Source organism: Puccinia triticina, chromosome 17A, assembly GCF_026914185.1.
Source record: "Puccinia triticina chromosome 17A, complete sequence".
Taxonomy (NCBI): Eukaryota; Fungi; Basidiomycota; class Pucciniomycetes; order Pucciniales; family Pucciniaceae; genus Puccinia; species Puccinia triticina.
Window position 1 is genome coordinate 19,314 of NC_070574.1, and position 16,111 is coordinate 35,424.

The 16,111-nt window shown below is 45.8% G+C and overlaps 3 protein-coding genes across 3 annotated transcripts; 1 reads left to right on the forward strand and 2 right to left on the reverse strand.

The window, feature by feature from the left end:
- Positions 1-187: 187 nt before the first annotated feature.
- Positions 188-1,433, reverse strand: PtA15_17A4 (uncharacterized protein; the record flags this gene model as incomplete). Its single annotated transcript, XM_053164552.1, has 2 exons — positions 188-1,296; positions 1,370-1,433. The coding sequence occupies 2 exons, from the start codon at positions 1,431-1,433 to the stop codon at positions 188-190; spliced, it is 1,173 nt and encodes a 390-aa protein (XP_053028078.1).
- A 1,415-nt stretch (positions 1,434-2,848) lies between these two features.
- PtA15_17A5 (uncharacterized protein) lies at positions 2,849-6,895 on the reverse strand (the record flags this gene model as incomplete). The annotated part of the gene is made up of 15 exons (XM_053164563.1): positions 2,849-2,950; positions 3,056-3,244; positions 3,326-3,400; positions 3,459-3,568; positions 3,634-3,751; positions 3,871-3,975; positions 4,068-4,156; positions 4,220-4,505; positions 4,727-4,938; positions 5,007-5,117; positions 5,191-5,283; positions 5,353-5,661; positions 5,761-6,002; positions 6,083-6,747; positions 6,824-6,895. 15 exons carry the CDS (start codon positions 6,893-6,895, stop codon positions 2,849-2,851), a joined length of 2,778 nt encoding a protein of 925 aa, XP_053028079.1.
- Positions 6,896-7,146: 251 nt separating this feature from the next.
- On the forward strand, positions 7,147-11,825 carry PtA15_17A6 (uncharacterized protein; the record flags this gene model as incomplete). Its single annotated transcript, XM_053164574.1, has 11 exons — positions 7,147-7,386; positions 7,563-7,784; positions 7,856-8,213; positions 8,443-8,540; positions 8,653-8,719; positions 8,832-9,231; positions 9,314-9,511; positions 9,586-10,008; positions 10,092-10,452; positions 10,542-11,366; positions 11,433-11,825. The coding sequence occupies 11 exons, from the start codon at positions 7,147-7,149 to the stop codon at positions 11,823-11,825; spliced, it is 3,585 nt and encodes a 1,194-aa protein (XP_053028080.1).
- Positions 11,826-16,111: the final 4,286 nt, after the last annotated feature.

Sequence of the window (16,111 nt, forward strand, 5' to 3'; positions counted from 1 at the left end):
ATTGGGGTGATCAGTACCCATTCATACATCTGGGGAGTGTACAGTTTTTGGGAGCAAAGATTCATTGACTCATTTTTGTTAATTAGGGGCTTTCCAGGGTCGTTATATGTAAAACACATCTTGTAAAATTGGTAGACTATCTATGCTATGTAATTTTTCTGTGAGGAAAAGGGAGTCAACTGAAGTTCTAAGAATCAACCCTAAAAGCCTCTTGAAGGTGTTTATTGGCCAATTGGTAGGCGCTGTTGAATTGATAAAACCAAGCCTTGTAGTATATCTTGGGAGAAGGACGATCAGTCTGACGGGCAACAGGAATGAAAATGTGGTCGATCATCGAGAAGATCTTCTGCGGGGCATTTTGAAGATCGATGATTGACTGTTTAATCGTCATAAAATCTTGGAAGCGATCTCCGTAATTATCCTCCTGGGCAATCGCCTTGACGAGCTTCTCGATCCTTTCAGAAAACGTGTTATTATTTTCAGCAAACACATCGAGCTCCCTGGAATTCAGACGTGTGGACATGCTCAAGTGACATCTATCAGTGGACATCTGGAGTAGCTTTGCGTAGAATATTCTGGCTAATCTGATGACTGCGATCACCGATATTTGGGGGCGAGTTTGGCCGCTGGGTCGTGGTGGGTAGGGACGCTTGATGAATCTGAGGAACTTGTTGAGCGCGAGATCGATAGCTGCTAAGTCCGCTCGCCACTCGGCTTGGATGGAGTCTAGTTCGGATTGATTGAGGAACTCGAGTCCGTGGTCGATGATGCCGGTGCAGCTATGAGCGAGCTTGAGTAATTCGGTCCTCTTCTGAGGGTGGTGGAGGGCGAAGTCGTGTCCGGAGGATTCGATTGAAAGACGAGAGAAATTAAGCCACTCGCAAATGTTGTGGGTGACCAGCTTGGTGATTAGCTCGAGACGGCAGGCAGTCGATTGTTTTGCTCCTTTGAAGTCCTGGTCGTGAGTCACTTCTCGTGGGTCTATGCCTGGGTCGATGCAAGCGATGGCAAATTTGATTTTGTTCAGGATGGGATCGATCTTGTGCAAGATTTTGAGGCAGCGCTCAAGTTTGGAAGCTGGATCGTTCCGACGATCGGTCGGACTGGTGAGTGCATTCGAAAGGGCGATGACTTGGCGTCTGAGGCTAGGGAAACGTTTTGATCGGAGTTGCTCTAAGAGCTCGGTTCTGACTTCGACTTGGTTGAATATTACGAGTGGGTCTGGCCGGTTGACAATGCCATCGGAGAGTGAGAAGTATACATCGTTGAGCCGTGCTAACTCATTGAGGACCAAAACTACATACATTCAGGTGTGTTGAAACAAATCAGCCATACATCGTCTTATGCTTGCAGTAGACTAGGAACATACGCTGGTAGCCTTTAGTTCCGATGTGGTTTAACCGGGCGATCAGCTCGTCTGGCGTCCCGCACATTCCAGGCTGAGGGATCCAGGTGTTGATGTCGAAAGTTGTCTGCCAATAAAGGGTTTGCAAGTTAAATAATCGAGGTGGCCGGCAGAAGAGCGCAGCTCACCCCGGTGTCCACGGGAGCCGGACCTTTCAGAGTCTCGCATGTCAAGCAAGGCTCTACTCAGCTACAGAGAGGGACAAACTACGTGCGACCTGGATAGCTCCTGCCAAGGGTGGTCCCCGGCGGAACCGGCCAGGCCCACCAGAGAGCCAGCGGCCTTCTTAAGAAGGCCACTGTAGCGAATGGCCGGATCTACATACATAGTCGAAGAGAGGTAAGGATCATGCAATTCCTCAGAATGTTGAACAGGGCTGCAGTTAAATTCCATTGCCATCCGCCGTTATTGTTTCAAGCTAATCGCATTATTCGTGCCTACTCGGGACACGCAAAACATCATTAGTACAAATATTTCACGGGCGAAAGACGTGTCGTTTCTAACTTAACTATGTAAGTCCCTCTCTATGTGGAGGGGGGACGCTGTCCCGCAGGGAATGCCATAACGCATATTCCAGATGCGCACAAAACTTCATGGCAGCGTTGTGACCCAACCTTGAGAGCTGAAGGGAAGCGGTCAAGGTGAGCAGATGCGCACGAGTGAGGCCATCATTTAAATCAAAACAAGGAAGCAAAATGTTGAGAAAAGTGAGTAGGTTGAGTTTTAAAATTTTCCCCAGCCATTTGCGTAATCCTCACAGGCCGCGGGGGCGACATAGCCCGTAAGTCCCTCCTTCGGAGGTCGCTTCGCTCCCCCGAGGAGGGACTTAGCTATGTAAGTTAGCAAAAAACCTCTTTGGCCAACCTCAAGCTCAGTCCTCAAATATCTTTGGCGGTTCCCCTCAAACTCTGCAAGCAGCCCCTAATAGCGGCTTCGGCGGTTTTGGTGGTTTGTCCCAATCCCCAGCTTACCCCATATCTCATTTGCTCTGATCTAACACACTATTTCTGACTGCTCTCTTCATCTTGTCTTTCGTGGCTTCTCCTGCTAACACGTTTGGTACTTTTGGGGCAGCTAAAAATACAGCTACCCCCAGTTTCAACCTCTTTGGAGAGAAGCCGGCCGCTCTAACTCCTACATTTGGCACTAAATCACAAACAGTTTCATAACCTGCTGTTACACTTCTAGTCTGATTGAGTCAAATGGCTATTGACTCGATTTTTCGCTAGATTCGTGTGGACTGAGGAAGCATTTCTTCCCTAGTCTCGGGCGGACTGATGAAGCATCCCTTCCCTATACGCCTTAGAGGAAGAAAGATATAACAACTTATCTCAACCTTGACAAGAGTACTAGAAGATAGTACCGATCTGCAGAATGGATATCAATATGCTGGATACATAAGAGTGACCTGAATTGAGCAAAAGTTGTAGTCCAGATGTCCTTTCAAAGGAACATTTTGATCAGTGAATGCCATCCGGCGAGAGTATCTCGCTGTTCCATATGGATTTTGAGAAGCTGTTCCAGCCATTTTGCTGCCGATACAAACTACATGCATAGAAGCCGTACACACATGAAGAATGTGATTGAGGGTCAGTTAATGAAACTAAGAAAGCAAACCAACAATTGATTTAGTTGATTTGTCGTACGTACACCTTTGGTAGCCTCTTCTTGCCCAGGAAACAGGATCTGAGGTGAGGCGAATAAACACTTCGTCCCAGTTAATTTTCCGTGGTCCCCCCTTAGTTGTCCTTTCATCTCATCCAACAGCTTCTGAATAAGAACATCCAGAGTTTTCACCTGTGCGATAATCTTCGTCTTGGTGGCCCTTAAAGTCTTGGCCTACAGATGCAGCCCGGAAAGCATTCAAAAAAACAACCCAAAAACACAATGTACGGATTTTAATCAGCCGAGCAAGCTCACAATTTTGTTCCCTTTAAACGGAGAGGATGAGCCACAGATATATTGTTCGTAAGCGAACTCGAATAAACATAAACCCTAAGAGATGAATCCAGTCAGCAACATCCAAATAGTAGTGTCCAGCTCAACGACGCACTTCATACACACTATGAATGACAGCAAGGGGTTGACTGGGAGGAACTGGTCTTCCTGAACAAGAATGATTAGCATCCGGCTTGACCAAAGCTTCGACTTGATCGTTACGACCTACGAGCGATCCTTGTCAATAAACTAATCCCTTGATTAAGTTGGATGTTCAAGTGGAAACATACGTTGGAAAAAGTCAACGAGGCTTTGTGATTGGGAATCAAGTAGATTGGGTTGAGTAGTTTGTAACATTGTGGACAAAGTCCTCGAATATTGGTATAGGTCGACTTCGAATGGAGAACACTAGGATAGAAGCCAATACGTGTTAGGGTGTCGATCGGCAAAATCATTTGGACCACGCGACATGGCTAGGATTTTGGGACAAGTGAAACAAAAGAAAAACTGTCGCTGCTCTGATGTACCTCTGAGAAAAAGTCGGGCTGGGAAAGGAGTGGATGGTCGAGGAATTTTAGCTGGGGGGTGACTATCCGGGCGTAGGTGGTACTCAAAGTCCAGAGCCATCGTTTCTTTAGCAGCGGGAAAAATAGAGAGGCAAGATTAAAAAAATTACGCGGATACGAAACTATATTCCATGAGCAAGTTAAATCAGCAATCTTACTCCTATCATTGGCCCCAAGCTTGTCTTGTGGCAGGTTCCCGAAGCTGACCACGAGCGACAATCAGGTATAACAGTGAAATCCCGATTATCTACATGATCCGTGTCAAAAAAGAAGAGATCCCAAGACACAATTCCAGTGATCACAATCTTACCTACCGCCGATTGGCAATCTTGCAAGACTTCGAACAAGTTCATCTCCACCTCGTCTCCATCCCAGATTTGGACAGGATCATCGGACTCCAGCCTCGCCCGCGTCGTCTCGTTTTTCTTCGACATACTGAGCGACAACCTGGTTCTTTCAAACAATAGCAACCGGATCCTTTCCATGCGCATGACCTTTCGTTGCAACGAAACGTTGATTTGATGTCTGAAGAAACTCAGGTCCTCCACCTTGATATAATTTCCACTCATATAGCAATTGTTGATCCAGGTTGAGGTCTACATTTGAGTGTCCTTTGTCAATTTGCGAACGAGCAGAGTCCACAATCGTAATACAGGAAATGAATTATCCATGATCGTTGAGTCAAGTAGCCAAATGGATTTTCAGGCGAGGCAAGGAGAGTAATCGAGAACCAAAAGCATCAGCAAAAGATCATATGAGATTGGAATCGAAGCAGAAGATCACATGAGACACGAATCGATCAATTTCAGTGACTGACATCGGATTCTATGTACTCGTAAAATGAAGCGGGATACTCGATCAAATCGAGAACGCGAAGAGGTTGACTTTCTACATCTTCTTCGTTGCTAGGAAGCGAGTTGTGGCCGAAAAAGATCGAGGATCTATCTAGTCCCAGGTGACTCAAAGTATCGTATTGAATGTGCTTGATGCCAAACCCAACGAAAAGATGAAAGTTTCGTGGCGAGTTTCCTGATGGGTAAAATGTGAGCTTTGGGTCGTGAGCTTGTTGAGGTGAAGAAGATCGAGGAGTCACTGACCTAAGAGCCTGTGAAGACGAATGAGCAAGCTACGAGCTTGGTACTGCTGCGCACTGTTAGACAAACACTCTTCTAAGATGTAGGTTGCGGCATACAAATTCGCAACACTGCCTTCATAAAATATTTGATTTGTGAGTTTAAAGTCAGAATTAACTGCGAAAAACAGATCGGCTGTTTTCCTCACCATTTGGACCATCCCAGTCTTCTATCAATGCTTGCGCGGCCAATATAGCCATACCATCGGCTGGTTGTAGGGTCGTGGCGGGCAAGTCATCCCCTAACAGTGGACAAGCGGACTAATCAATCCCCGAGCTGAAAAGAAGTGGTAAACTAAGCGGTGGTTTACCTAGCGGTAGATATTTGAGGTAGTTTTTCATAAGTCTCGTGGCTTCGGCGGCGTACTGGTCTTGAGGTGTCAAGTTGAGAGATCGGCGAATTTTTTCCAGGTTGATTTGCTTGCATAGGAATGCCTCAAGTTGACCTGCTGCGGCAGCGCACTGATGATTTTCAGTCTCATTGGCTCGATCCAACGCGGCCCCAAGCTTGTTTGCGTCCTCAGTCGTCAATAGTTTGAGATATGGTGCCAGATCGTCAAAACAGCATGTCTTCCCGCCAAATTGGCTGTAGTAGGAACACACGACCTGATCCAAATTTTCTTGAGTTGCCAGACATGACAGCGGTTCAATGAGTGAAGTTGCCCGACGGGATTGCCAATATATATGAGCAAAATAATCAAGAAAGACGAGATAAATACCTGAAAGCGGGTGAAAGTTATCCTTCAGCTCTGAAAGCAATGGATCTCGTACACGGCACCTCAGATCTACCCGAGCTAGGGCATAGCCTCTTTCACTGCATATCTGGAGTTTCTGCTGTGCGTTCAGTTCGAGGTACAGCTGGTCGACTAGATTGTATTCGTGGACGCCCGCTTTTTCTTCGAGCCCAATCAAACTGGAAGCAGCCTGGTTCAACGTGGTCATCGTGCTCCAGTTGCGGTCACTAGGTCATCAAAAGAGAATGGTCATGAAAAGTTTCGCTGATTGTTTCTATTTTTGGCCGGGTAAAACACCCGAACTCACTCTGATTCTAGCCGTTTTTTCATCCGAGAAATAAGCTCTTTCAAGCCCGTCGGATTGGCCCACTCAACCGCGCGCTCTCGCCACATGAGCTCTAGATTGAGATACTTGGTTCTCATTATCTGACCCAAACGGCTATCGAATATTTTGAAGTAATCTTCCCTCGCCAATGAAATGTATTCCGGAAGTTCAGGGCGGCTGGACTCTATCGTGTGACTTGGACCAGGCTGCACAGAGAGATTGGCTAGTTGATCGATAGTCGAGGCTTCGGAGAGTGCTGCACTTGCTGAAGCACTTTTGGATTGATCGGCAGTGGATAGTGGCTCGAAGAGTGATTCTGAATATTTCAACTTGCCGATTCCCACGATCTTCGAATGGTCATCTTCGGGACGCGATTGTCCGACCATCTCCAAGACCTTGAGAACCATCCAAAAATTGTTCGGGTCTTCGAGCTCTGGCGGGTGTGGGTTGTTAGGAGACTCAGTCTTGAGTTTCAGACATTGATCCAGGAGTGTCTGGAGACAGCGATGGGCGATCGAAACTGAGATCGGACTACGTGTGCCGGTATGACCATTGCATCGATTCGGTGTCTGGAGGATCATAGGCAGCAGGGCCCAATTAAGGTAGAGCGTTTCATCTGGGAAGGCTTTGTGCAGCTTGAGGGCGATCTGCTCGATTGATTGATTCGACCAGTCCATCGTCAGATGAGCGTGGAAGTGGTCAAATCAGTAGGAATCGGCTCACCTGCTGTTGGTCCTTGAGCTTCCCCGCGCCCGCCAAGCTCAAGAATGTCTCCATGGCGAGTGAGGGATCCATGCGCAGACGGTTGGCTTCTTGGGCGCCGGCAGTTTTTTATAGGGGAAGCTCCGCCCCTTTCACAGCCCAGTCCACTGCCTGTCACGTCTCTTTTCGCCTCCATCCGCCATGTGCTCTCGTCTTCCTCCCCTTTGGCCATTGCTGCTTGTACATACTCAGAGTCATCTCCAGGAAAATATTCTTTGCTTACAGCTCATCACACCCACGACCTCCAAAGTCGACATCCCTCCGGGCATCCCTCCTCCCCGGCCATGGAACCCAAATTCGTCTTGGGTTCGATCCGAACCGAAGTCCCCAGAGAATTTCCAAAATCCAGACAAGCCAACCGCTTGTTTGGTCTCGAACACTGTCCTGTCTTTTATCCAACGATAGACGAGTTCAAAGAGCCTATGAAGTATTTTGAATCGATTGGCTCAAAGCTCAAGCAGTTTGGGATCGGAAAAATTGTCCCCCCAACCGGTTGGAAACCTCCGTTTGTCTTGGACACTGATGTGGGCATCTCCGCCTTTCTCTCTTCTCTCTCTCCTCTCTCCTCTCTACTTCCCTTCCCGTCTCTTTCTCCGCTTCCAATGCTTCTGCCATAGTGGCAAGCGGCCGTGCCTTTGAGATTATTATCATCTTATCTCACCAACCTGTTCCTTTGGGCACTTGGCGCTTCTCCACGCAGCAATTTAAATTTAAAACTCGGCTCCAACGACTAAACGCCATGGAAGCATCTGCTCGAGCAAACGTAAACTTTCTGGAACAGCTATACCTGTTCCACCAACAGCGCGGCTCGTCTGGGATTGTCAACGCAACCTCCCAACTTCAGGTACCGCTGATTGATCATCGACCAGTTGATCTCTGGAGGCTGAGGAAAGAGATTAATGAGCTGGGCGGATACGACAACGTTGAGTGTCTTTCAACCTTTCATCTGGCACCAAGCGCAATACATGCTCACACCCCAACGAATCATCCCAGATCACCATCCAGCGCAAATGGTCCTTCCTAGCCAAGACCATGGGATACAATACCAAGGCATCCCCGGCAGTTTCGTTCAAGTTGAAATCGGCATATGCCAAGATCATCGCCCCCTTTGATGAATATTTCAACCGGGTCAAACAGAGCCCACCTAAACCTTCCAATAATCACTGTCGTAGGGATCGCTCTCCAGCGGACTCACTCTCGCCCCTGAGCTCCTCTCTCGCTGACCATGATGAAGCCAACCGAATCTCAGCCTCAAAGGAACTCAAAACACATGAGAATGGCCCACTCACCGACGAATCTGGCAAGCTGGTCGCCAACACCAATGGCACTCCTGCTCTCAAAGCCTCAACGGGTGAGTACTGCGCATAATTCTCTTGTGACAAATACGGCCTTTGATATGACCATCATCCGAAATAGATTCTGCTGATAATCCTCTAGAAGGTTAGAGCGGCAAATGCCATCAGTCTCAATGCATGACTGGGCATTTGTTTTCTTCCCGTCCAGGGAAGCCTAAAGATTTACTCGGTCAACTGACTAAATCAGTTGTCCAATCTCGAAATCCCGTTGAAAAATTTGCACAGAAAAATCCAGAAGCTCTGCTCCCCCAATCAGGCGACCATCAACAAGTCACAAGTCAACCACTCATGACCCAGACACAAGTATGGACCACGGTGGGGATGTAAGTCTAACATCAACCATTAATTTTTCCCCGTCCGATACTCCGTATCTCTGGAAGCTCCTCCGCATATACCCAAGCAAATAACTAAGTGACGCGATCCTTTCTTACTCAGATATGTGAGATATGTGGCTCAGACGAAGACGATCCAAATATCTTGCTTTGTGATAGCTGCGATAAAGGTACGATACACTGATTGATATTTTGATTGCACAAGCATAGACTAACTCATGAGGTTCGAATTATGATTCGGCTGGTTCCAAATTACCCCAACGATGACAAATTCGACAACAGGATATCATCTACAGTGTTTGACGCCCCCACTACTGACGGTGCCCGAAGGAAACTGGTATTGCGATGCGTGTATCGTCTCGACAGGAAATGAATTTGGATTCGAGGAAGGGAGAGAACACACTCTTTCCAGTTTTCAGCGGCGGGCAGACGGGTTCAAGAAGATGTGGCTTGAGACACATCCAATCTCGAAGTCATCCCGGCGACAGTCGCTAGCTAAGGACGAGGGGCTCCCAGCAGCCGTCGGGGATGATTCCAAATCAGCCTGGTCCACTAAACCTTTCAAAGAGCAGTTAATCGTGGAAGACTTCATTGAACGAGAATTTTGGAGGCTGGTCGAATCGCAGACAGAGACAGTAGAAGTAGAGTATGGGGCCGATATCAACACGGCAGCTTATGGCAGGTGCGCAACTTGTCATCCTGCGCTGGTTGTCCTAATTTTTTGTTCGTTTGCTTCGGAGTTTAACGTGATTTACGATTATCAGTGGCTTTCCTAATCTGGAAAAGCATCCATTCGACCCTTACTCACGAGACGGTTGGAATTTGAACAATTTGCCAATCGCTCCTGGGTCTCTACTGAGGTTCATCAAATCCGATGTGGCAGGCATGACTCAGCCGTGGATATATGTCGGCATGCTTTTCTCCACCTTCGCCTGGCATAAAGAAGATCATTATACGTATAGGTAAAGCATTTCCCATCGTTCATGGTTTGAATTCAAATTCTCCTGGGTGGCTGAACTCCTTTGCGCCTTTTCAGTATCAATTATCACCATTGGGGTGAGACCAAGACCTGGTATGGCGTCCCCGGCGAAGACGACACCAAGTTGGAGGAGGCGATGAAGACAGCTGCACCTGAGCTATTCGAACAGCAACCCGATTTGATGTTCCAACTCGTCACACTGATGTCCCCAGCCCGCCTGGGGCGAGCAGGTGTTCGGACTTACGTTTGTGACCAACGGCCCAACGAATTCGTGATCACCTGTCCCCGCTCGTATCATTCAGGATTCAATCATGGCTTAAACCTTAATGAAGCCGTCAACTTTTGCTTGCCCGATTGGCTACCGGAGGGTAATTTATGTGTTCAGCATTACAAAGCTCTACAAAAGATGCCCGTATTCTCCCATGATGAGCTTCTGGTGACAATATTCCTCAACGAGAAAGGTCCTAAGGTTTCCCGCTGGTCAGCTATCATCTCATAACTTCTTATATCTTCCCAAGCAGTGTATCCTGACACACGCTTGAGTTGATTTTATCTCGTCATAGGCTTCTACCCCATTTTCGAGACATGGTTGAGCGAGAAATCGCCGAGCGTCAAACTGCACTCACTCAAATTACCAATCTATCGCCGGATATTGTGATCGAGCCTGCTGATTTACCAGAAGAGCAGGTACAATGCCACCATTGTAAAGCTTTTGCTTTTCTGTCCCAAGTCACTTGCCCCGAATCCTCCAATGTATCTTGTCTCAATCATTCGCACATCTTCGGCGATAGTCCAAAAACATTGAGGTGTAAGTATACTGATGATGAGCTACAAAGCATGCTAATGCGCGTCAATTCTCGATCCATCAAAGCTGGACGGTCTGTCGATACGAGTGCACTTGAACAACGTACATCTGGTCGCAAGGTTTGTTTAGCTGATGCCTCGTTACTTAACAGTTCCTTTTCATGAGTGCTGATGACCGACCGCCCCTTGCATGCGACTATCAATAATAGAGGAAACCTTCAACTGCACTACTTGAAGCAACTCGTGCCGCTTTGCCTCTGGCCCAGAGAATGAAACTCGCACACGCCTCGGCTGAGAACCGAGAAGATCAGAATGAAAACTCAATTCAGTCGCAACAGGACTCGATAATGACCAACGAGAGTAGCAATGATTTCGACGACAATGAGAAAACAGAACACGGCAGTACTACTAGTGATGTACCGACAAAACCAACTCGCCGCCCGGGTCGCAAATCCCTAGATGGCCGTGAGTCGAGAAATCCTGATAAATCAGTATTAGCTGGTTTGAATACTCGCGCTGCGCCCACTCCACGCGTTTCAGCTCCTACCACGCAACCAGCCATAAAGAAGCGCACGTCGCAAAAATTTAAGCCAGCCATCGACCCACATGATTCACTGGCGCAGCATTTCAAACCATTTGGGCTACCCAGGCCATCCAGCTCGCTCGGCCAAGCGTCTGCGCCACATTCTACCGCAACAAACCCACGCTCAGACTCAAATAATACCAGTGAGTGGAAGGAAGACACCCACATGAATAGGCATTATGGAAGGCCACCCGAGAATGCCGACCCTAAGGAAGCTGAAGTCGAAGGTAAATGGCATTCTCCCAAAAGCTCGCATCGTGATACAGTTGGCACACCATCATCTGCCTCTTCGCACATTCACCGACTGCCTGTTGTTGCGCAAATTGACGTTGGTGGATCAGCGTCGATCGTACAGCTCAGTCCTTCTCGAGAACCGTTGCTAGGCTCACGGACACGCAAGTCGAGCACACCACAGCCTCATTTAGAATCTCGAAAAGCCAATGACAGCAAGGCAAGCAACGTTGCTACTTATGATGCAGGTGTTCTATCATCTCATCACATCTTGTCGCGACCGCAGACATCCATCGCTGGACGACATGGAACCAATGTTATCAGGCTCAAGGCCTCTACTCGAGCCGTTTCTCAACCCGTGGAGGCTGGCAGAAAGCCTGAGCAGCTTGAAAAGGGTAGCATCGCCTACATGCCAAAACTAGAGCCCGAAAGCTCGGCCCCGAGTGTTCTTCAGCCTCTACCACGGCCTCCCTTTGCTGAACATCTCCCTGGTCGAGAGCTAAAATCGGCAGACGAGGTCCTGACTAAATCTTCCCTACAACCTCTCTCGATCACACCCAATCCGCGAGGCCCTTCAACATCAAGTTTGTTAAATCTCTTGAATCCGATCGCGGCTGATACCGCCTCTCCCTTTGACCACAAGCCACCCCCTCCTCCCCCCACCCAAAATCTAATTTGAGCCTAAAACTATTGAGTCTTCGACCCGACTCAACCTATGTCGGTGGTTATCCTTCTCGATTATATCGATACTGGCGGATGTCAAGAGAAGTCATTGCAAACCGAATGCCTGGACACCAAATCTTGCAGCAGCTCGAAGTTACTTCTACCACCTCCGAGATGACTTTATTCGCCTTTTCTTTCATGTTATGTTTTCTTACTGGTCGTTTTTTCTTACCAATGTTTCTATTAGATTTATGTTTTATATCTTTCCTTCATGTGCCTTCTTAGTATGTTACATATGACTTGATTGTTTCGATGCATATCACCCATAAAAAGATAATGAGAGCTGATAGATAGGGCACAAAATGTATAAAAGCAACATAACGTGGGCTCTTCAAGGCTTATGGATCCGTGTGGTGTCAAATGGATTAAAAAATGACTTCACAAATGTCTTGGCACCGGGCAACTCATCCAACACCCCGATTCCAACTGTGTGTGCAGCTGCTTTTTTTGCAGGGATTATCGAAATTGAGCATGTTCTATTCCACGGACTGAACCGGCAGGGACGACCCAAGCTCATCCGTCAGGCTCAATCAAGTTAGGGTTTGTCAGAATGGCTTGGCCGGACTTGAAATCAGCTATCAGACAAATTGCAAGACTGCTCCGACTGGCTGAATCTAACTTAACACAAGTCCCCTGGTGGCAACGCTGTAACCAATACAATACAATACAATACAAATACATTGTATCTTAAAGCCAATACATGGCTTAGCAATACCATGTATACTATCTTTTATCCAATACAGTACCAATACTTTATTGGTATGTATCTGCAATACCTACAGAAGTAGACAAAAAATTTAAATACAAATAGGATTGCTACCATGTGTTTCTTTTGGTACATTTTTTCTGCATAAGATAAAATGGATAAAGATAATATAAAATGTAAAAAAAAACCATGATTTTTCTGGGACCCTATCTTTTTTCATGTGATCATGCTCTTCCATGGCATGTACCAATATATTATGGGGAACCTCAAATTCACCGTTGGGATTGAAACCTTGAAGCAACCATTGATGGGAGCTCACGCACCTCTCAATGGTTTGGACAGCTAGACTACCTTGATCACGGCCGCATGTGTCCGATGCCACTGAAAAACAGCTCGCAACGCTCGCTGAGGTTGAGCAGGTAGCTAAGTAATTGCGGGCAAGGAGAGCCAGTATGGGGAATTCGCGGCTATGGGACTATGGAGACAGAAATCAGTAAAAAACAAATATGAGGATTTAAAAAAGCATGTATGAATATTGGATTTCACAAACCTTCCACCATTGTAATGCTTCATGCACCTGTGAAGTAGGCTGCTTGTATTTACCTGATAGATTTGGAGTTGTTTCCTCAGTATCGGGAAATAAGTCAACCTCTTCAAGTTTGCACTTTCTCACACTTCGTTTTTTGGACCACAAATTGTCAAGCAAGGCAGGTGGCTCAGAAATAGGTAAATTGGCTTCGTAATCAATCTTTCTTGAGTTGAATTTTTCAGTAATTAAGACCTCAGCATATGAGTGATTGGATGGGTACCACGTTTGGAAGAGTGAAAGACAATAGCTTGGATTCAAAATTGTTGCAAGGAGTATTGTATCACACTTCATTGCTTTGTTCACATATTTTGTTGTTTGTTCAAGCATCTTGCAAAACACCAGGCAAAATTTGTCTTCATTTGCGGAAGCAATCTTCTTTGTGAGGAACGAAGTGATTCCCCAGTATTCACCTAGTAACATACTTCCAGAGGAGATATCTCCTTCCATCTTCTTTGTAATAAAATAGAACTCCTCTGCAAAGGAATCACAAGTCAGTTTTTTTTGCATCTTATTTTATTTGATATTCAAAAACAAACCGCAAGTATATCATTCAAATTTTTAACAACCTCCCAATGGTTTTCAGTAAGCTCTATGTTGTTGAAAAAATTGGGGTGATTGTCATCGTCTTGCTCTTGTCAATCCTTTTTGTTCTTAATAAGTTTGTTGATCACATGTTAAGCATTGTAAGCCCGCTTTCAACTCTGGAATTTAATATTCCATTGAATGCCATAGCCCGCAATCAAGCACGGCCCCGAGTAGTCCAGCTTCTTGCACCATGTATCAAACTCAGATCATCCCGTGGCCGATGAAGTAATTTTTTGAATAATAAAATCAACCTACAAGGGTGCAACAGATACTTCAGCTGATTGGAAATAAATTCTCAGATGATTAAAGAAATTTTAACAAACCTTCTTGAATATGGTTGCGACTGTATCAATCTCGTCCAATAGGCTTTCATCATCTAATGATTCAGCTAGAGATTTGAGATCACTATCCCCATCTTCAATCCTTTTTTTCCGGTTGAACGGACCGACTTGGATCTCTCGGCCATCGGAATCTTGACATGCCATCTCATTCTCTTCAATTGGAAACAACTCCGGTACAAAACCAATAGTGGCTTTCTTGGTCTTGATCAGTCCAGAACCCAAGAGCCAATTAGTGTGACTTTATGACAGAAGCACCATATGTGGTTGTTGGATAATCTGAGATCTGTAGCAGTTTTGGCAAGGATGATGCAATCAAGCTCTGCAGCCAGTGTTCAATTGTTTGAGCCAGAGTCAGTGGTATGAGCTAATATGTATTTATTTGAAAATAAATATGTAACATTCAGTCTTTTTTTGTTCTTGAAGTAATCCTTGGATAGATGATATAGGAAATTCAGGATTAGAATCACTTATCTTTGTATGAAGGCCCGACTTTTTCAAAAAATTTGCAAAAGGAATAGCTAAATACTTCCCTGCATGCATCCACAAGATATACTTCAAAGATAAATGGAAAATGCAGAAGTGCTAGTCGTCCAAAACGTAAGCTTCTGAGATTCCCATGAAAGCCTGGCGGTTTCCCTTTGTAGTCCAAACATTGTGTATAAGTTTTATCTTTGATTTTAAGTTCTAAAACAAATTGCGGCTTGTCAAAATGGAAGATGATGAAGGTCATAATAGAAGAGAAGAGAGAGGAAGATACCTTGAGATGATCAAAGACTTTGCTCTGCAAATTCAAATAAAGCTTGTGGGCTTCCTTCGCAACCCATTGGCAAGAGTACAGAGGACTACCCTTTCAATGGTAGCTTAAAGCAACACCAAGTGCAAAATTGTTGAAGCAATTCCAGGGAAGGGAATGTCAAACCAGCCAGAAGAGCATCAAGTGGTTGAATACTCTAGTGTCTCAGCTGCCTGATTCGAGCATTAGTTTGATTGGGTCATTTACTTTCTCATTTGATTTCTTCTCCACCTCTTTTGCAGTTAACAGTAGCTTGGCCCCATGTTCAATTGCAACCGCTTGTGATGGAAATGGCCCTTGTGTCTTATCCCCGTCATGATGCTTGTATAGGTTAGAGCGCGTGCCTGGTGTCTGTTTATAACTGCTTCCGTATCATCAACATTTGTATAGAACCGGCAGGCCTGGTTTCTTTTCAAATGAATAAAATTCAAAATTTAAAGCAATATCAGTGTAAAACAAGATCAGACTTGATGACAAGATCAAAACACACATACCTGACCATTGGTTAAGGTTGGCTTATGGAAGTATTCCTCAACAGCTCCATCCCTTCTTTTCAGGTTTCAATCTTGAGTTTCCATTATTGGAGTCTTGCCGCATGTCCATAACCAATTCGAGACACTGAGAACAACTTTCAAGGTCAGATTCGGAATCATTTTTGGTTTGTTTCCTCTTGGACTTTCTGGTCAATTTGGAGCTTGCTCTGGTGGATGATCTGGGTTTAGTTTTGTGGCATGGTTAGAAGCTGAAGTTGGAGTTGGAGTAAGGGATTTGCGGCCGTCGTAGTTTGGTCTGACAAATTTAGGATCAGAACAAACAGGAGTGATTGCACGAATTGATTGTTGGGAGGGGGGCCAATTGGGAGCTGGAGATGCAGATGCTTGAGCCATGATGATTGAACAGAAACCCAGCAATGGAAGGAGGGGAAGACTGCCGGTGCCGCAGAGGATATTGACTGAGTCGTGACTCTGTGGCCAGGCTGCTGATTCAAACTGGCCAGGCAGTGACAGATGGGGGACAGGGCAGGTATTTCAATATGTGAATGTAACCTATCTGTATTGTATCAGTAAATCAGATACATGAAAGGCAATACAATGTATTGTATCTGAGATTCCAATACAAGAATTCAATACAAAGTGTATGGTATCTGTAAAACAGATACAATACTTTTGGTCCCTATCAGATACAATACATGACAAATACAGGTACATGTATTTTATTGGTTACAGCT